The sequence below is a fragment of the Melanotaenia boesemani genome, chromosome 21, assembly GCF_017639745.1.
Source record: "Melanotaenia boesemani isolate fMelBoe1 chromosome 21, fMelBoe1.pri, whole genome shotgun sequence".
NCBI lineage: Eukaryota > Metazoa > Chordata > Actinopteri > Atheriniformes > Melanotaeniidae > Melanotaenia > Melanotaenia boesemani.
In genome coordinates, this window is record NC_055702.1 from 10,925,925 (window position 1) to 10,947,135 (window position 21,211).

A 21,211-nucleotide genomic window follows, 5' to 3' on the forward strand; every position below is an offset into this window, starting at 1 on the left:
TAAAGAGGACATAATATTACTATGCAGCTTGATTTGGACTTTCCTGTGACAACACTGATTTTAGAAACCTTTTTTTCACACTGGTTTGGATGCTCTGCTGCTGGAATAAATTCTGCTGTTTATTCTGGCATTTTTCAACATTGGCTATGGTGAATAATCATACCAACAGGAAAGTACTTTACACGAGGGAGCTCCTAAAACATTCTTCCCGTGTTATTTCTCAGGAGGGTTCACCTGTGTTACCAGACAACACTGCATGCGACATCATCAGCTTAGTTGTTGCCAAGCTACAAGCACAATACCCCAATGCATTCATTCAAGTGGAAAGTGCAACCACACCTATCTGTCTGCTACACTTCCAACTATCCAACAGTTTGACAGCTCGTTTCTTAAGAAAACTTTTGTTTGACAAAATGACCAATAATACAGTGAAGGTGTTGAGATCAATGTAAAGATCAATGGTAAACAAAGAGCTTTTGCTACAGACAGTACTTAGACAATACATGACAAACATTTAGTATTTACTAAGTGTTAAGATTTTATGAAGCTTTAATGTTCTGACAGCCACTCAACACATAAATGCTGAAAGATTTAATGAGGGCTGGACCAGAAAAGTGTCAGCATGTTGTTCCCATGCAGCTGATTGACTTAAGAAGTCATACACACAGTCCATTTTCTAGCCAATTTTCACTGGTAGGCCCCACTTTAAAATCTGTTCTGCATTATAGAGCAAAGGGTTCTTTTGCTCTGCTGATTTGCTATGACTTTGGCTTATTATCTAAGTAGAAGGGAAAGCTGGGTGTTAGCAGGAAAATTACTCAGTTATGCTACGCTATTTAATATAATTTTGCTTGATTCTTTCTCAATTTACACTAAAAGTTTGGCTTTCTTAATTATCTTTTAGGACTTGTGTGACAATTCTTCTAACAAAGAGTTAGGTTATATGAATCTGAGCACACACTCCTCCTATACAGAAACCCACAGAAAGATGGAAAACAGACTTGTGAACTCACTGTCAAGACACTCATCTGTCTTAAGATGACTTCACTGCAAATATCCTAAGAGAGTAGACAGGGGAAGTTCCTCAATCTGACAGATCAGGTTTTATGAAGTCCCTGCAGTGTAACACCTTGTTAAATGTAAAGCATTTTAATAAAAGCTGGTATGAATTGTCTGAGTTTTGTATCTTTTCCCGTTCCTGTCTTGCCACTGGGTCAGGGGGGTATTTAAATCTGTCTTTTTCCAAGCCTAATGGGAACTGGAGGCCTGCACAGCATCTGGTTGACTTGGAAACAGCTGTGTTTTCACAGCTCTGACTGTGGGTTTATAGCAGCTCAAAGCAGGACTAGGTTCACTGGGCCTATTCTGGTAAACAATGTTAAATCTCATGTCTCCCCTACAACTTAAAGTCCCACTGAAACACTATTAATGTCAGAATTTTCTTCCTATTTGTAAACATTGTGTAGAGTCAGTAGGTCTCGTGAGGGATTTGAAATATTATGTGCTGGTTCTGTTAAAGAAGTGAATCACTTTAGATTTACAGTTTCTAACTGAAGTATGTTTTTTTTTCTGTTTTCATTTGTGTTGTGGAGAAAAAAAAACAAAATACAAGTCTTTTCTGTTACCACTCCCACACGATGAACATGATGAATCAGCTACACAGGAGGTGATGTGAGAATAAATCCAAAACACAAACAGCTTCTTTGTCATTTATTTCCTTCATTCAACTCCAACACCTTGAATGCAGCACACAAAATGATGTTCTTTAACGTTTTTTTCTGTTCTGTTCTATCCAGCTGCTCTCTACTCAAAATGAAATCAGTTTAAGTAAGCAGTTATATAATTGAAACTGCTTTAACCTGCATTTCATTAAGAACATCAGATATTGCTCAGAGCATCAGGACATGGATTAAGGGAACTCCACTGAGAACTTACATAAAGAAAAGTAGGTCTGTCTGCCACCTTTGTGCTAAAGCACTATATAACACGGGCGCTGGCACAGATACAAAAGAAGGAACCCACACATGCAGCTACATGTTACCCAAGTACACAAGAAGAGTAAACACACACCCATGTATTCCTGTCATGCACAAGAATAACTGCACAAAGACAGGAAAGGTTTAATAATGACTAGCTGTGCTATGAGTACATGATTAAGCATGACTGATGCTCAAGGAGATTACTCAGCGCTGTCTAGGTCATGTGACCAAAACCTGCATGACAGTTTGGGACTGCGAAGCAGGTCACGCTTTGCTACAACCTTCTTGTTCCCTGCCAAAGAAAAGTGACTTTGCTGATGCAGGATGATCTTGGTCGGGTATCTATATACTTAGCTGTTCCCATTCGGTGAGCTGGTGTTGCCCCAGTACTGGCTGCCACATTTAGTAAGGTTATGAGTATGTGAATTTAGGTCAGTTTATGGTGAAAATGAACAGGTTCAGTGTACTTTGGTAGATTCTGGTGCATGTGCCAGCTTTAGGCTCAAACTAGTCTGGCTTCCCAGGAATGTTTGACATAAGGAAGTGGGTTTAGTGTGAATTAGAGGCAGTATGTTTTTACTGCTCCATGATAAGTATAATTTTAGCTTCATGGGAGTATTTCCATTTTGAGCAATATTGGCTCTACCCTAATTCCACTCCTTTTCCCTAACCCACTGTTTTGCAGAGTTAGGTTGCCCTTTTCTTTTATTAGGACCTATGATTGGGCATTAAATTCCTTCTGTACAACATTTTGGAAGGAAACATTACAACTTCAGCTCCATTATATGCATTCAACTGCTGTAACCAGTACAAAAACAAACAAATCAATACCAGCTGCCAGACTAGTACTGAGTGCGTCCCAGATGAGTAGGTAAAAATAGCCCTACCACACAAATCTAAAACATTAATATGCCACTTAAAACTTTAAAATAAAGATCAACAAAGTTTTTATGAAGGAACATTTTTGCATGAACATATTTATCTTTGGACTTTCATATTTCATTGACAATTTTGTGCCTAATCTGGCACATTTTTTATGTCATAATGTTATTTTTGTACAAGTAAGAGATCAAAATATACATTCCCCTGTGTGGTCCAAGTAATCTGTGCTGTGATGAGGCTTTCTGACCAGCACCACAAGTGCAAAATAAGGGAAACATTTAAGATTTTTCTTTCATGCTTATGTATATTACAGACCCATAAAACTTAAAGGACAGGCAGAAAAACAAATTAAAAGCATCATGTTATATGACTCTGAACACATATTATATTGTACAGTATATGAGATAATGTGCAATTCCATAAAGGAATCGCCTCCTTCCACGGTCGCTTTTCTGTTTTCCTCAAGCCATAAGTACAGCATCTATTCTCAAAAATAATCAACCATATGTTTCTGTAATTACACAGTAAGAAGGGCTCCTCAGTAATCTCCAGATTTGGCCCCATAAATCCTTTCAGCGACAACGGCCTTGAGGTCAACGTGTGGAGAACCTCAAGCTATTTTTAGTCGATTCTTAATCAAATAAACAAATCTTGAAGAGTTAAGAATGAGGTGGCCTCATGGAGGGACTTTTGATTTATATGTGGTAAGTGCACCCTCTTGTGGAAAAATAACATGATTCACAGAGATGATGTGGCCTCTAAATAAATAAAAAATGTTGAGAAACACAGATAAAACCTGATAAGTAATGTTTGCATTTGCAATTTCAGGAAAGTTTGACCATCTTTCATAACTAAGGAGTGATAAGGGTTGTTTTTTATGTGGATTCAGGAAATCACTGACCTGTATTTACCCGTCCTAACTTGCACACCCTTCATCCCACATTGTTGGGCGCCTCCAACATCATTTACAAGATCATCCCCGATCATCAGTACCTACAAATGAGAACAAAGAAAAAGAATATTAGTTTATCAGCCTGCACTGCGACAGTACTACCCCATTAGTTGCACTGTGCTGTATCAATGTGTTATTTTCTATCTGTATTTAAAACAAAACTAAACAAACAAAAGCAAAAGCCACTGCTCTTGTAAATCTTCTGTCTTTCTTCTTTTCTTTCTTCAGTAACAAGTGGTCATCTTCCCTTCCACTTGTGTTTCTTTAATAACTTTTTATCCAACTGTTTATATTACACAAAAACAGTTTTAGAGATTTGCAGGTGTCTGGGATTGCAAAAATAGGGAGTTTTGGGACATAACAAGCTGACTGTAGGTCTGTTATGAACAAATGTTACTAACCAGGGAGATCTAAATGTCCTTTTTTTCATATCAATGCAGCAGGCACATAAAGCAGGGATGAGATCAGGTTGGAGGTTTTGAAGCATCAGCAGTATTAAGAAAATGAGACGTACTGTGACAAAGACACCTGATTAGAGAATGTATTGCCATGTTTTTTCTAAAAGGAATGAAATAAATAATAACAGTCTTCAATTGAAGGTTTTGGGAGAGTGACTCAACAAACAGGGAAACTTCCAATAAAAAAAAAAACCAAAAAACAAACAAACAAACAAACAAATAATTCCCGAGTTAGTGAATGCTCTGAAGAGGGTAGCACATTTAATCTGTGGATATCTCCGTCCATATCTCAGTGAACATGAGGAAATCTACAGAACAGGGTGAGGCTTAGACTGAGATGAACCTTTTATTTTCTTTTTTTTTTTGAGTGCAAACTGCCAGGTTAAAAAACAGACAGGCTTAGATACTGCTGGGATGGCGTTTATTCCTAAACTTAGGACACACTGAGATGGCCAGACACAGACGTCAAACACCTGTTGAATGAAAACAAAGTCTTTGCTTTAGATCTCTTTAAACATATAATGCTGAAAACTAAGCAGCATGTTTAGAATAAATGATTAGCTCAAAGAACTACAGTATGTGTCTGGTAATACAATCTAGTTAATACTGTTCAAGAAGGCTTTCAGACCTAAAAGCAGCACTAGGTTTTACTGGGCCTATTTGGGTAACTATTCTCCTTATTTCCAAAGAACAATGACCATGAGGTTTAAATCCTACAGATCTGTTGCCATGCTTTAAAGCCACCACACAAAATGTCTGGATCCTGTGGTATTAGTATATAGAGCCAACAGGTTCGTTTTAGAGCGGCTCAATTAAGGGGGAAAAAAATCCTAAGTATGATTATTTGTGGTCAATATTGATATCACAATTATTTAACATAATTACTTAATGTGCTGAGGCAGGACATTGGCCCAGGGAATAAGTCAGTCAAGAAACTGCCTGTTTAGCTGTGAATATCCAGTTTTTGCTTCAGTGATAAATGGCCAGCTCCTCTAGTTAATTGGTTAACCCTGAAGATTAACCCTGCAGCTTCAGCCCAGAAGGTGTCACCTCGCCTCCACCACCCGACCATGGTTTGGAGGCAGAAGCAGGAAAGTTTAACAGCTATTCTTGGCAGATATTTTATACACTTAAGGAACAAATAGACCAGACGGAAAAAAATAGGAAAAATAACTGGTTTTGTTGTAGGTGAACGCTCCTGTGGGTGTGATGTTTAGTTCACCTGGCATAGCAGGCGCCACATAAAGAGGCTACAGCCTCTGGATGCGGCCAGCCCAGGTTCAATCTACCATCTATACACACTACAGCCCACAGAATGTTATAAAACAAAACAAACTACATCAAATACACTTATGTGGTGCACAAAATCATATATTTCATGTTCATTTTACAGTTTCCCTATAGGAGTAATTAACTGACCTACTAGTCGCCTCTGTATACTATATGTACTGTATGTGTTTTTATACAGCACTTTTCACACAAAAAAGCATCACAAATGCTTTACATAATAAAAACATTTTTGGAAAGAAAAAAAAAAAACAAGCCTTCACAAACCCAAATGTATAACCTATAACCTAATAAATAATGATAAACCCAGGACTGTCCTCCTGTCAGGCATCCTGTGTCTGCTTTGTGACTGGGGAGGGACCTGCAGCTGCACTGCTGCTCACTAAGAAGTAAAGATGATGCTGCTTTCACACCACTCTCCACAAGTTTCCAATAACACCCGAAAAAGTCACTAGATTTGTCGCTAGTCCTAATTTTTGAAAGACAGTTGCCAGAGGGGACTGAAGACTTGCTAAATATGACAACAAAGTTGGAAACAGTGTCCGCAGCACTGGCAGAGTTCCACTTCCGGGATTTGCTCGGATTTGCTTTCAGAAGCAGCAGAAGTGCATTTGTCATCCAGAACACATGGAAAAATAGCAGAATGATTTTTTTTGTCGATATTACTGTTTTTGTGATAGTTTGGAGCCAAAATTGAAATCAAAATTCAATATATTGCACAGTCCTAGTCCATATCTGCAGTATATGGCATCACTCATGGTTCTCTGCTTAACTTACATGCATCTTGGGCAGTAAAAGAATAAATATTTCAATTCTAAACACTTCCCTTGACTTTGATGGAAACTCTGTATTGAAGGAAAATGTGTGAAAGAGAATTAATAAAAATCCATGCTGGGCTGTTTATATTAGATAAGAATCTAGAAACGAGGAAAAAGAAAACTATTAAAACTCAACCCTGGACTCCCTGCACACATGGAAAAAAAAGAAGAGTGATCTACCCTAAACATAAACTTTTTAAACTGCTCCTCTTTGGGAGAGGACCAAAACCTCATGCTACATGTTTTTATTCCATTTGCAGATGGGCTCATAGTGCCCCACAGAGACAAAACATTATTTATCAATATTTTTAAAAGACGTATTTATTAACATATCTATCCAAGAAAAACAGGAGATCCCACACGATGAAGATGAGTGTTATTTTATTTAGCTTAGACCAAAAAACTGAGAACTAAACATGTCCTAACTTGTGCTGTTTACATTTAGTGTGTTTCTTTTTTACCTCATGTGGTTGAAGCCCCATGTCATTGAGAACACTCTGGAAGAATGTTGGAGATGGCTTTCCAATTACTTCAGCCTTCACATCACAAGCATACTGGAGGAAACAAATAGTTTACTTTAACCATTAGTTTGTATATAACTGGTGTTATTGATTCTTAATAATTCAGTGTATATTATACACCTAACATACCTCAAGAGCCTTCATATAAACCCCAACGTCTAATTTCAAACCATCTGTCTCCTTGTAGTATCTCCTAAGAAGAGAGGAATAACATAAACATTTCTTGTTCTGTAAAAAAAATAATTCAGATTGCCTACTTAATGAGTTACTTGGAATAAGTAATACTCATACCCTTGGCCCAGAGAGAATAACACTGGCTTCTCCAGTCCTACGAGGACCCTAAATGCTTCATTTAAGTTCTGGTAAGAAAAGTTTTCAGCTGCATCTCCGATGATCACACAGTTTGGGTTGGTCTTGTCAACACCATCAAATTCTGGGAGAAGTCCTGCAGAAGAGTAATTTAACACTCATTAAATCGGACAGCTCCACTTTTAAGTGTATAAGCGGTTTGTCACAGATTTTGCTGATTTTTTTTATGTGCTACACTTAAACAGAAGGTTTGAAGATCCCAACAAATGTTTGATTGGTTTAATGTACCTTTAAGGAGTATTTAGTGGATTTATGACAAATGCTCTAAGAAAAAAATGGTGGAAGAGAGAGGCATTACCATCATGCACCAGCAGGTGAGGCTGTAAACCTCTTTCTTTAAGGACCGCTATGGCTGCAGGAGCAGGAGGGAAAACTTCAGGTACTAAAATGTCAAAGCCCAGTCTTTGAAGTTTGCCTACAAACTTCTCTCTGGTTGCCTGCGTCTCATTGGTGCAAAAACGCAGGTGCAGGTCAGAAGCTTTGAGCCTGGAAATAAGTGAGGACGTCAGATTGAACTTCAGTAGCACATAAACACGAACAGTTCTTACACTTGTTACATAAACTGTTAAAACTACTGTTCACATACATACACGAAGTAACAGTTATCATTCATGCATTGATAAAAGACTGCACAAAAGCATGCACCTTGCTCCAGATCAGCCCTGCAAAACCTAAATAAAAAAATCCTCAAACGTTGCGATCATTCACTCACTTTTTCACAGCTTCGATCGATCCAGGAATCGCAACTCCGTCACCCTCCCCGCTGTCATACAAAACTCCACACAAGTCCAAAATTACACCCCTCAAACTGGTTGCACAGCTCGGCCAGTTCATGTCAGCCATTGCGAAGTCCAAAGCGCATGCGCATTATAAAATACAGCTGACAGCCTGCGAATGGAGCCAGGAAATTTTAATATGGGAATCAGTTTGGAAGACAGACAGAGGGAGAGAGAGAGAGAGAGAGAGAGAGAGAGAGAGAGAGAGAGAGAGAGAGAGATGGCGAGAAGTAAAATCTATGATGAATAATAAATAAATAAACTTTCATTATTAGTTTACATATTTGATATATGTTCATATAGTCACGCTTCCCTTTTATCAAAATTTTAATGTTATTTGTCTGATTTTAAATATTCCCCCTTTTTGTTTTCCACATTAGATTAGATTAGATTATTCGTGCCTCTTTTTTTTTTTTGGTTGGATTCTTTTTCATCATTTTTTTTCATTTTTGAACCCTTCCAATTCAACTTTAGTGTAGTTATGTAATATTTGTAAAAACTTAATCATTTACTTGCTCGCTTTATCTCAATAGATCAACAACTGTTTGTTTTTGATAAGGGCTCCTGGAACGATTTTGATCTTTGGAAAGTATTGCAACTAGAGGCGTGTTCTATGACGCAAGCACGTACGACAGCACCCCGAGACGCCAGACAGTCAAATAATCCCCATCGGATCAACACGCATCAAATTACAGACCGGGATAAGCATCAGCCGAAAGGACATTTACCACTCTCCATTTCTCTCTGGTACCGTTTGAATAATCTAAATTTGTTTCGGGTTTTCCTTTGAAAAGTTAAAATTGACAATATAGCGAGGTTAACGAAAATATAGACTGCATGATGTTAGCTAGCTGATGTTAGCTATCTAGTTAGCGATCCGGCTATTACTGATAGACGATGCGCATGTGTATGGTTACATTGTACTCTGGGCGACAAGAATAATGCATTTTTTTATACCGACTGGCGGGTGTAGGTCCTATTTAATTTTTCACTTGCATTTTTCAGTTTATTATTTTACATAAGCTTCTAGTTATGTTCTGAGATATTATGTGACATAATAGCAGGTGACATTGATGAGCAGCACAGTTCTATCAACTGTTTGAAACCCATACTGTAGGTCTTAATTTAGCCTCTGGCTGTAATGACGGTGGGTGTGTAGTGGAGGCAGCTCCTCAATAGCCTATCATCTCTCAAGGACTGAGGGAGTTACTGGCAAAGGTTCATTCTCCTCATATGGTTTGGCATGTTTACCTCAAGTATTTCCTAACTGTACAGGTTACTCATTACACTGACTATATTTGGCTTCAATTTACCAGGTGTATTTAAAAAATTATAATTTTGGCAATGATACCACCTTAAGATGAAAATAAGTCTTTTTCATTCAGAATATTGTAATAGCTGATAAACAGGTACCATAATTCATCCCTGGATCACCTCAGAGTAAGGACAACTTTATTGTTTATCTAAATGTCAAACACACTGATATGAGATCCTCTCAAAACCAGTATATAATCTGTTTTTAAAAAAGCGCCAAAAAACTATGTTTTTATTTGTAATTACTCATGAATATAAATTTGATGATCAAGGAAGCCTAGTTGATGTTACAGCTTTGTGTAGACTGTGTCCAAATGGAAAAGACTGGAAACATCACAGTTGAGAGTTGCCATGCTGCTGTTGGGTTATCTTTTGTTAACGCATATCCAGTGATGGTCTTTTCTTCCATTGTGTTCAGCGTGAAAGAAAAGCCTGGTTCAGCAGACCTGTAAAGCCGATACGGTCTGTGGAATCTCAGGCGGCAGTTTAAATGTTTATTAGACTCAACCTCTGAAGAAAAACCTCTTAATAAAATATGACATTTGGCTGCTTGATTCCCAGAATACAGATATACTTTTCAAACATGTTTCTGTAACTTTATATCATGCTACTGCACTCTTTGTTTAAATACTTCGTGTGTTGCACCTAGTATCGTCCTCTTATTAAATTTTTAAAGAGCTTCAAATCAACCCATCTCACCATTCATAAAGTGATTTTGCTATGTATATGAAAAAGAAATCTCAGAGTCCCTCAGAAGTAAAGCTAAAGAGGTGCCTCTTACTCTGTTTGAGATTGAATGCACAGATAGTTCAGTGATTAGAAAATAAAATTTCTCAAACTAAATTGGTAAAAAAAAAAAAAAAAGGTCAACTTTATCCTTAAAAATAAATAATATTGTGAAAAGATTTTATATGCGTATATGTTGTTGTTGTCTACTCTTGGACGGGTTGTACTGGAAAAAAAACTTTGTTGCACCTCTTGCAATGATAATAAAGTTTCATTCATTTTGTAAAATCTTTCTGCCAAAATTAAAGGACTTTCAAGTTGAATGACCGATCTTTGAATATTCACGCGGTAACATTAAAAAAAGTCACGATTTTTTAAGTGGAAACCACTGAATATGCTCAATGATGTTGCTAAAATACACTGACACTGAATTTGTTGCTGCACCCACAAATGGAAGTTAAAAAAAAAAAAAAAACACCAAGATGTCATTGTCTTCTTTGTGCTTCAACAAACTTATGATAAACTTGGCTGAAGTGAAACTCTTACCAGGGAACTAATTTTGTCCCTGGAACTCATTGTTTGTTTTTAGCTGCAAACACTTCAAAATCCAGCATCCATGATGATAGGCAGGTGGATGACTACTTTTGGGTTCTTGTAAAGTTATGAAGGCACCCTTGATGTCATATTCTGGTTTTGGAGCAACATTTTCCTGCCATGTGGATAATGTTTTGTCCAAAGTGGCCTTGCATCTTTAATGAATGCCAAACCACATTCTGCAGTTATAAAAAAAAAAAAAAAAAAGACGTCTTTCAAAAAATGCTCCTTGCATTAAATTGAAAATGAACATGCTGCTGTTATTTTTCCAAAAAGCAATAAAAATTTCTCAGTTGAGAAATTGTTGCAGTTTTGTTTTTTCAGGTAGAGCCGAATTATAAAGCTTTGTCAAGGCACAACACATGGACAGAAACTCAAAATATTTTCTTTTGTATTAATTAATTAATTGATGCATTTTGTTTAATTTGCAGTTCCAATATCATCCCATTTTTTAAAAATGTGGTTGTATACACAAATGAAAAACTCTGACTTAGCTTAGACTTGGAGCAATTTTATAGTAAAAAAAAGCTTCTTTTGAATGATATAAATTTGTTATTAAAAAAAAGTAAAATTAGGTGGGTTTCCCATGTACTTAGGCTGAAAAGAAGAGTTTAATGAAGGTTTTTTTTTTTTTTATGACATTTGACACTAATGACACTTGACTTTTTTTGTTTGCACTCAACTATGCAGACGTAGCATACAACGTACAACATGAAGGGAATTTTTCAACTCAGCCGCAGCCTTAGCCGTGCTGCACCTATTTTCCATCGGAGCCTCCACTCTGGTACGCGTCCCGCCTCCACGGCTGCTTCCAAACTGAGGTCAGAGCGCCTGCTTACTTCAGAGGAAATCTACTCCCGAGAGGAAAAATATGGAGCACACAACTATCATCCCCTCCCTGTGGCCTTAGAGCGAGGAGAGGGTGAGTTCTGGTATATTGCTGTTAATAACCATCACATGCTTAAACTGTTAAATCAGCAGCACTTTACATGAGCTTTGTTTTCTTTCTAACTCCAGGCATCTATGTGTGGGATGTTGACGGCAACCGGTATTATGACTTCCTCAGTGCTTACAGTGCAGTAAACCAGGGACACTGCCACCCAAAGATCATCGCTGCACTCCATGCGCAGGCGTCTAAACTCACCCTGACTTCCAGAGCATTCTACAATGATGTGCTGGGAGCCTACGAGGAGTTCATCACCAACATGTTTGGCTATGACAAAGTTTTACCCATGAATACAGGTAATACCTGATGCTGACCATGTGAAATGTCTCTGGAGGTTGACATGAGTAGATTTGGAGACACTTCTCTTTTTCTTCTGTTAAATATTAGGAGTTGAAGGTGGAGAGACCGCCTGCAAGCTTGCACGAAAGTGGGCTTACAGTGTGAAGGGGGTTCCCAAAAATAAGGCCAAAATCATCTTTGCAAGTAAGTAATCATGCATTGTTGACAAGCTACAACCTATTTGTCCAAACATAACTTTAAGTTGTTTCCTAAAACAAAACATTTAGTTAGGCCAAGTTTTAACATTTGCATAATACAACAAATTTGTGCTTAATTTGTTGAAGCATGAACTGAAGACCTGGTTAGCTCATGTTCTTCCTTTCTCTTTTACTTAGATGGAAACTTCTGGGGCCGCACCATGGCAGCCATCTCCAGCTCCACTGACCCCAGCAGTTATGAGGGTTTTGGTCCCTACATGCCCGGTTTCGAACTCGTCCCATTTAACGACATTCCTGCACTGGAGGTACAGCTATTGTCCAATCTAGAGAGGTTATTTATATTTCAATCACTACCAAACCCATATTCATCTGCTTACATAGATTAGATGGAGGGATCATATCTCATATGCAGGGTTTATTGTTAGCTATACTGTTAACAGGAGTAATGAATGGATGAGCAAATGAAATAGAAGATGTTTATTCATTTAGTCTTTTTTCTTCCCTCTTTGGGGATCTTTAGAAAGCGCTTCAAGATCAAAATGTTGCAGCCTTCATGGTGGAGCCCATTCAGGGGGAAGCTGGTGTGATGGTGCCTGATCTGGGCTACCTGACTAAAGTCAGAGAACTTTGCACAAAATATAATGTAAGTATTAACAGAAATACGGCAGTATAGATCAAATATTTGAGTGATTCTGCTATTTTCAGCACAGAACAAATACACCAATGCCAACTTTGTGAAACTGGCAGTTCTTAATGTTTTTCAAAGTATTTTAGACGCAGGAGGCACCTAATAGTTTTATCTGGAATGGGAACATAAATTGCAGCATAAGGTTGCAAAAAACACTTGTGGAAAATTAGTTGCATTTATAGGAAAGTGTGAAAGTCTGTTTTTATCACTCATTTGTTTTTATTTTGTGTCCAAGCTGCCAGACACAATTTTCCAGCAGTCTTGGAAGAATAGTTCTACAGGCTCTCTGAAGGTCTTTCAGAGTTTTTCTTTGGTTGATTTTTCCACTTATTTTCAGTCTAGTCCCCTTACCCAACAGTTTTTAAAGGGGTATGGGTTTATTTTTTGTTTGTTAAGCCACTTAAAACTGACCTATGAATCCTTCATGCATAAAAAATGCACTAAACACATGGGATGAAACAGTTGTCTACAAATACAACTAAACAAAGAACAAACCTTAAATGGTATCTAATGGCACTTTGTTTAGTAGTACTGTAGCTACAAAAAAACTCCATATGATAACAGCCATGAAACTCAGATGATTCCCAAAGTGACTGACATTTTGGTACATTGGCTAATAAAGATAGTCATACCAAATATTGATTTTTAGTTTGATTAGAGCTGCACCAACTCTGTTTTTACCTTTTTATATGCTGTATTTATACAGCACTGAGAATCATTATGGATATGTGATTTGCAAAAATCCCTGCGCATTTTTAAAAGCTTTGTGGAATAAAACTTCAGCTCTGCATAGGAAAGTTAAACACTGGTAACCTTCCAGTACTTCAAGCTGATCAGGTTTCAGTTGTTGCATAACGTTCTTACCTTTTGTGGGATTGTTAACATTGCTGGTGGGAAGTGTGACAGCTGCTTTTGTTGCAGCAGTACCACAGTCTTTACCAAGCTAACAAAATGACTAATAATGTTAGCTTGCCACTCCCAACTCAACACAGTTGGCCAAAGTGCTTTACACAAACATAAGAGCAATTAAATAATGAAACCATTGCAGCTGCAATATTACTGTTAAAATAGAAGGATGTGTAGTTGTGTTAAAACACAAAACTTCACATGTATGTTGACAAACAAATGATAGAAACTTAATCTTTTTAGTTAGTTTTTAAAATCTTGTAATTTCTTATGAATTTAAAATCTACAATCTTTTAAAAGATGTCAGTTTACATAGAATAAAAGTAGCTTTATGCAGCGTTGCAGAATCTCTGGATGTGTAAAAACTCAGTAAATGGTTTAAGGAATTATATTGGAACATCAGATGATTTTTAACAGAAAGTCCATAAAACCTTTATTCAACTAGTCAGTTTACTCATTTACAGGGAGTTGTTTCTTCTCTGTCTGTCTCAAGTGTACTAAGTGTTCTTTTAGTCCTTTTGGCACTACATAATTACTACTGTTACACCACAATTACTATTAAATATTTGTTTGTTCAGGTGTTGTGGATTGCGGATGAGGTGCAGACGGGGTTGGCTCGGACCGGCCTGCGACTGGCTGTAGACCACGAGGGCGTTCGTCCAGATTTGGTGATTCTGGGCAAAGCTCTCTCTGGGGGAGTTTACCCTGTGAGCATTTACGCTGTCATTCACACGTTTTGCTTGTTTTTAACGAGAAACTGCCCAGCATGTTATCTTTTCTTTAACTGGTCTGTGTTTGTTCCCTTCAGGTGTCTGCAGTGCTGTGTGATGATGAGATTATGCTGACCATCAAGCCCGGGGAACACGGGTCCACATATGGAGGAAACCCTGTGGCCTGTCGTGTTGCTATTGCAGCGCTGGAGGCCAGTGTTAAAGTTTATTCATTCTTATTTGTGCTAGTATTTAGTAAACTGACAACTAACCACTAAGCTAAAAATGCAATAAGGTGCAAATATCATAGCACTTATTCAAATTGTGACATTATACATCCATATTTCCCCACCAGATAATTCCTGTTTTTTTTTTTTTAACCTAAACATCTGTTGTAAGTCACTTTGATAAAATAATTGTTAAATCTTCTTACTAAAAACAATATTAAATCTTACTTTAGGTGATGGAGGAGGAGAAACTCGCAGAAAATGCTCAAAGGATGGGAGAGGTGTTGCGGGCTGAGCTGAACAAACTACCCAAAGACATTGTGACAACAGTCAGAGGGAAAGGCCTCCTCAATGCAATCGTCATCAAAGAGACCAAAGGTAAAGTACCTGATAGTTTCTGAAAGAACAGAGCGATTTTCAGCCTGGTAGATTATGATGTGGTCTGAACATCCCTACTAACAAATACAGAAACACGGCTGTAATGTGACATTTTTTATTCAGACAGTTGAATCAGTAGGTGAAAAGAAAGTGAGCAAATTAAACGATATAATCTCTAAACACACATTTTGATTTGAAAAAAAGATGTGATTTTAATTTTGTTTGTGAAAGACATCTTTATTAATTCATCTTTAAAAGTGACAAACCCAAGCAGCCGTTACGGTTGAACCTGGAACCCACTTTTCTTACTTTAAATCAATCCCCCCTCAGACTACGATGCCTGGAAGGTGTGCTTGCGTCTTCGGGACAGTGGACTGCTGGCCAAGCCCACCCATGGCGACATCATCCGGCTGGCCCCTCCACTCACCATCAAGGAGGACGAGCTGCAGGAATGCATCGATATAATCCAGAGAACCATCATGTCCTTCTAAGTAATCATTATTGCACCAACAAAATCAGCATTAGTGACTTTTTGATGAGCTAAAGTTTGTTAGGAAGTCACTCTAAATATATTTTAGATGTTTGTATTATTCTTTTTTTTTTCTTTGAAAGGCATTTCTGTGAGGAGAATTACTGTAGGAGTACAGTATACAAATGGTGTGTATGTAGTGTGCTTCTATGAGGATACACTGACACTGTTGTTCAGAAAACTTCTGTAAAGAAAGGATGTTTATAGACTGCTGTTGGACAGACTTTTATCTTTTTTGCTTGTAACAACTAGTGTGTTTAAAGAAATCTTCCATTTTAAAAAGGAAAATTAGTTTTACTAATGAGGCATGCATACTATTTAAACTTTATCAGAAACATGCAAATAAACCTCTAGAGGACTGAAGGAAAAGACAATGAAGAAAAGAGTTCAGACTACCACAGTTAGCTAATATGTAAATAATTTACATGTCAAGCTGACTGAAGTATTCAGCTAAGCTGCTGACATGCTGTAAAACCACCTTGTTACATAATACGTTAAACAGTATTATTAAGTTGTGAGAGCTTTAAATTATATATTCTTTGAGATTATTTAAAAAATTGCTTAATTGCACTTAAAGGTTATCACCTCTAATTTATTGTCCAGCTGACCACATAGCACCGGTCTCATACTTCTACAAGAGGTATGCAACAGCTGAATAACGTAGACTTAAAATGCTGTAACGGAACAGACTTTTGGGCCGTAAAGAGAATAATTTCTTATTTTTATTAATAAAACAAAAATCTACACAATGTGTTGAAATGAATGAATGTTTAAAGGGAACATAGTGCTAGTTATGACTAGCTGGTTTTAAGTATTTGCTGTATGTAAGTTTGAATGTAAACAGCTCAAGTTGTTACAAAGACCATTGTTCAAATAAATTATTCCAGTCCCATTTCTTGTCTTTTTTTGTGTGTCTGAAGCAAAATCAAATGTAATATATTATTTCAAGGTGTAGATACAGTGTCTTTCTGGTTTGTTATTTCCTTTTACCTACTCAGTACATCTGCTGTTAAAAGGGTCATGGAATGTGTTCATAATGAAATACACACAATCTTTATACAACGACCCCCTTCATTTCCAGATATGATTGTCTTGTAGTGATAAACTTAGTTTGAAGCTGCAAGAGATGAAACACTAGATGGTGCTGTGCACTCTGAAATGACTCAGTGGGCACCAGAAAGATGTTGCATAAATAAGCATATAAGTGCTATTTAATGCAAAACTGGTGAATTGTGGGTGTAACAGACTTTACTGCATATATAACAAGTTCTCTAAGCAAATCTAAAAATACAACCTTTTAAATAAATGCAACAAGTTAGTCCATATCCGAACCGGCAGTACCATGTGGCTAAATTAGATCGAAATTGCTGTACCTACAAGATGAGCTATATCAAACAGATTGTCTAAACAATCTGATGCTTGCTCCCCAAGTTAAACTACACCTGATTGCTGAATACAGTCTCTGCTTCAAAGATTACATCCACCCCTAAATTACAAACAGAAATAATCCAGATGTGACTCGTGGTGTCAAAGATTTATTCTTTGAAACTACCATTTATCGTCCAGGGTTAGTTCTTTTTTGAAGTGTATGTTTGAAATGTATGTATCCATGCCATATTAAGATATGGATTAACGTGAAGGCTGATTTGCAAATTTAATCTGAAATTCTTTTGTTTACATTTTCTGTTGCAACCGTATGTTCAAATAAAGCTTTCCACACTTCATTGTGGATTGTTTACCAAGGATACATAGATGTACTGGAAACACCCTTGAAAGCATGATGCTGCCACCTTTGTGCTTTTTATTAGAATGACATTGTGCAGGTGATGGATGGTGCCTGCTCTGAAGATTCTGGTCTCAGGAAAGAAGAGATAAATGTTATTTTTGCAGTCAGAGGGTTTTTAAATGTTTTGTAATTATTAACAAAAGGTCCATACAACCTTTGTTAAACTAGTCAATTTACTCATTTATAGGGAGTTGTTTCTTCTCTGTCTGTCTCAAGTGTACTAATTGTCCTTTTGGCACTGCATAATTACTGCTGCACCTGTTTGTCCAGGTGTTGTGGATTGCGGATGAGGTGCAGACGGGGTTGGCTCGGACTGGCCGGCGACTGGCTGTAGACCACGGGGGCGTTCGTCCAGATTTGGTGATTCTGGGCAAAGCTCTCTCTGGGGGAGTTTACCCTGTGAGCATTTACGCTGTCATTCACACGTCTTGCTTGTTTTTACAAGAAACTGCCCAGCATGTTATCTTTTCTTTAACTGGTCTGTGTTTGTTCCCTTCAGGTGTCTGCAGTGCTGTGTGATGATGAGATTATGCTGACCATCAAGCCCGGGGAACACGGGTCCACATATGGAGGAAACCCTGTGGCCTGTCGTGTTGCTATTGCAGCGCTGGAGGCCAGTGTTAAAGTTTATTCATACTTATTTGTGCTAGTATTTAGTAAACTGACAACTAACCACTAAGCTAAAAATGCAATAAGGTGCAAATATCATAGCACATATTCAAATTGTGACATTATACATCCATTTTTATCCACCAGATTTTAATTTTGCCTAAACATCTCTTAAGACACTTTGATAAATTCATTGCTAATTCTTTTAACTTCTTACTTGAAATGTCTGAGGGTATTTGAATGCTACTTTAAAACTTCATAGTGGGCTTTCATGTGCTTTAGCGGGCCAAATTAGCGAGTGCTACAATGATGGTTGTCTGGAAATTTCTCTCATCTCCATACAGAAACTGTAGAGTTATATACTGAATCTCTTAAGCTCTCCCTCAGGTTCTCAGGTTTGTCAGACACCAGCCTTTAGGAAGAGTCCTGGCTGCTCTACATTTAATATATTCAAGCATTAAAAAATGTGGTCGACTTTAGAATATCTGTACTTTCAAATGATCTTGCAGACAGTTTCCTTGACCTCATGGCTTAGCTTATGCTTTGTCAGCTGTAAAATCTTACCTACAGGGTATAGCTTTCCAAATTTTACAGAATCAGTTGAATTTAACATAGAAAGAGTCCAATTAAGGTGTATAGATATCCCAAAGAAAATTCAGAGCAATGGGAGGTGGCAGAACAAAACTGTACAAAGAAAGAGTCTATTTATCATCTTGTTTCTAATACAGCTGCAAGTTACAAGATTTAGAGAGTGCATAGTAAAAAAGAGAAATGGTCTTTACTCTCTAAATGTGCCGCATAAAAGCAACATAATGTGTGCTACAACAAATCAATAAATCCCCACCCCAAATTAGTTTAAAGCTTTGCTGCTTTCATGCAGTACTCTTCATTAAATGCTTTGAATTTAAGCATTTTTGGGAACAGTTATCTGGGAAATGGTTGACTTATCTCATACATGAATGCATTGCTTGACATACTGCTGCTCATTATATTCTCAACTGGAAACTGTCCATCATTCACATTATATTATCTCTCTTGACACGGGGCAGCCATGTCAGCTGCAAATACGCCTGTCTGGGAGTCGAACCTAATACAGCATCTATCTTTTTCTGGAGCTTGTAGCCTTGTGCAAGCTCATTATTTTTCTCAGCAACACACAAAACAAACAGGTAAAGACACAAAACTTATTTTTGTTGTTTCAGTTCTAATCACCAAACTTCTGTTTTTATCATTTACACTGTATGAACAACTATTCGACTATAGTTCAGGGCAAAAGGGACTGCAGCACTACAACTTAGGACCAGTCATATCATATGAAGCAAGGTTCAGAGATGAGCAAGGTCCAGAGTTTGCTTGTGAAATATGAGTGGAATCCTGCTTGGCAGTAGAAATGTGGGTTATCACTAGGTGACACTGAGAAATGAATGACTTTGATCCTACACTCTGCTGAGACCTGAATCCTTCTCCTCTACAGTTGGAAAACATACCGTATTCCACAAATGAGCTCCAGTTTTGGCAGAGGAGTGACAGGCAGTGGGCTCTGTGAGGATATGGAAGCACAGAGGTCCAGGCTCCAGCATGACTTCAGCTGCCTCAGCCAAACCTAAAGATGCTCCTCTAAAGCTTCTTGCTACTTATCCCAGCCACAGACTCAGTGCCAACTGTTGGCTTGGTCTGTTTGAGCATGTGGTGCATGATTTGGTTCAAAGCCTGTTGTGTACTTCATCACACTTCCTCACACCAAGAGGGTCAAGAGATGCTCATTCGGACTAAATGGCTGCTCCTGTTCTGCTATCTCAGCTTTCTGTTCTTCACCTCTTTAGCTCCTCTCTGTTTCTCTCTCTCTCCATCTGACCTTCCTGTAATTCGTTATTTCTGGCTTTAACTCTGTTCTCTCCTTGCTCCTTTGTCTCTAACCTGCCAAGCCTGTCAGATTGTGGTACTTAGCAAGGATGTTTTGAAAGTACACTGCCAGAAATTTAATTCAGGTAAAGTCACAATGAAGGCCACAATAAGTTAAATAGTTCTGTAACCATTAAATGTGAAGAGAGTAAGGTGCCAGCTTGAGAATTATGACTGATGTAGTGTTGGAGTATGATAAGCTATTAATTTTTTTCTTTTTTTTCTTTTGCTTTTCCATCACAGATAAATCACAGAAATATGTGCAGCCTGGCTGCCAGTGTTCAAATTAATGGGCCTTTTGCATTAAGTTTATGACATCCAAGTGGGTTGATAAAATATATGTACATCTTAAAGGGCAAAGGACACGTGACCCCCTAGGAGTGAAATGGACTATGCATTTTTTTCTGCTGTATCACACCTCTTGTAGTACTCACTTAAGGGCATATATATATATTGATCAAGCAAGCACTGCAAGGTTCTCTGAAGGACATGTTCATCCTGCAAACCCGAGGCACATATTGCAAGTGTGACTCTGAGAACAATCTTTATAGTTGTCACATCCTCACCTGATTTATTTCTGGATCATACACAAGTGTAAGGTCCCTACATATCTTTAAAAACCCTAAATAGTTGGAGAGGTCTCACAACAGACCAGATTTTTTCCTCCTATATAGAGTAATGGAACAAAACCCTAACAGCAGCATGAGCCCTTTTGGAACAACATGACTGTATTGATTCACAATGAGAGGAATCTTCTATGTTGTCAGTGAGTGGTTGAACACATAAAAGCCTGTAAACAAAGGTAAAATGTCCTCCTAAGCAACAGTTCTTGAGTCTTGTCTTTAAAAAACTAACGAAAACAGACGTTGGGTGAATTTGGGTTGGGTGAAAAAGGCACTGGAGGTATGTTGTCTCATGGAAAGCTGCCAGGTTCTTCTAACTCACGGAGAGCCCCTTGAACTGTTTGGTCTGAAATTGCTTGATAACTCTTAATAGGACGAAACGGGACCTGACACCAGTGGAGATTTGAAATTATGTAAAATAATTTCCCCCACTTTCATACCTACTGCGCTGCAAGTCTTTTTTTTATTCATCAAAAGTAGGTCACATGTTCTCATATAAATATTAATCAGCTTAAGAAGCAAATGTCAGGAATAACCGATGTATTGGGTTTCTGTGTGCATCTCTGGGCCCTGCAGGCAGTAACTCTAGAGGAGAATGACTTATGTACCTGTTCACTTCTCTGGGCATCCTTCCTTCACTTCCCATTACAGCATAAACATAATTTAATTTCATTATTCACAGCCAGGAACATTGTTGTTGCCGCTTTTGATTGGAAAAACATAATTAGAATCAA

The 21,211-nt window shown here is 37.8% G+C and overlaps 3 protein-coding genes across 4 annotated transcripts in view; 2 read left to right on the top strand and 1 right to left on the bottom strand.

Moving 5' to 3' along the window:
- Positions 1-8,134, bottom strand: part of LOC121632123 (phospholysine phosphohistidine inorganic pyrophosphate phosphatase) — a 24,140-nt gene extending 16,006 nt beyond the window's left edge. Inside the window, exons 1-6 of the mRNA XM_041973312.1 lie at positions 7,979-8,134; positions 7,565-7,752; positions 7,189-7,342; positions 7,027-7,090; positions 6,838-6,930; positions 3,763-3,854 (exon numbers count right to left, since the gene is read on the bottom strand). Coding sequence (XP_041829246.1) covers positions 3,763-3,854; positions 6,838-6,930; positions 7,027-7,090; positions 7,189-7,342; positions 7,565-7,752; positions 7,979-8,109 — 722 coding nt within the window. The 5' untranslated portion in view covers positions 8,110-8,134. The remainder of the gene's footprint in view (positions 1-3,762; positions 3,855-6,837; positions 6,931-7,026; positions 7,091-7,188; positions 7,343-7,564; positions 7,753-7,978) is intronic.
- On the top strand, positions 7,688-16,449 carry oat (ornithine aminotransferase). Of its 2 annotated transcripts, none has more exons than XM_041973311.1 (10): positions 7,688-7,698; positions 11,367-11,598; positions 11,694-11,918; positions 12,010-12,105; positions 12,297-12,424; positions 12,640-12,762; positions 14,292-14,420; positions 14,522-14,635; positions 14,884-15,028; positions 15,359-16,449. In XM_041973311.1, exons 2-10 carry the CDS (start codon positions 11,388-11,390, stop codon positions 15,517-15,519), a joined length of 1,332 nt encoding a protein of 443 aa, XP_041829245.1. In that variant the 5' UTR covers positions 7,688-7,698; positions 11,367-11,387; the 3' UTR covers positions 15,520-16,449. The 2 variants fall into 2 exon arrangements, with proteins under 2 accessions (XP_041829245.1, XP_041829244.1); XM_041973310.1 differs by lacking the exon at positions 7,688-7,698 and adding an exon at positions 8,676-8,789.
- Positions 16,200-18,067, top strand: LOC121632991 (ornithine aminotransferase, mitochondrial-like). Its single transcript, XM_041974836.1, has 3 exons — positions 16,200-16,217; positions 17,614-17,742; positions 17,843-18,067. Exons 1-3 carry the CDS (start codon positions 16,200-16,202, stop codon positions 18,020-18,022), a joined length of 327 nt encoding a protein of 108 aa, XP_041830770.1. The 3' UTR covers positions 18,023-18,067.
- Positions 18,068-21,211: the final 3,144 nt, after the last annotated feature.

What these genes read in the sequence shown, in the direction of transcription:
- oat (XM_041973311.1), top strand. Translation starts at nt 11,388, where the DNA reads ATGAAGGGAATTTTTCAACTCAGCCGCAGCCTTAGCCGTGCTGCACCT. An exon ending in TTGCTATTGCAGCGCTGGAG is followed by an intron (nt 14,636 to 14,883) that starts GCCAGTGTTAAA and finishes ATCTTACTTTAG; the next exon opens with GTGATGGAGGAGGAGAAACT. An exon ending in CGTCATCAAAGAGACCAAAG is followed by an intron (nt 15,029 to 15,358) that starts GTAAAGTACCTG and finishes ATCCCCCCTCAG; the next exon opens with ACTACGATGCCTGGAAGGTG.
- LOC121632991 (XM_041974836.1), top strand. An exon ending in TCTCTGGGGGAGTTTACCCT is followed by an intron (nt 17,743 to 17,842) that starts GTGAGCATTTAC and finishes TGTTCCCTTCAG; the next exon opens with GTGTCTGCAGTGCTGTGTGA.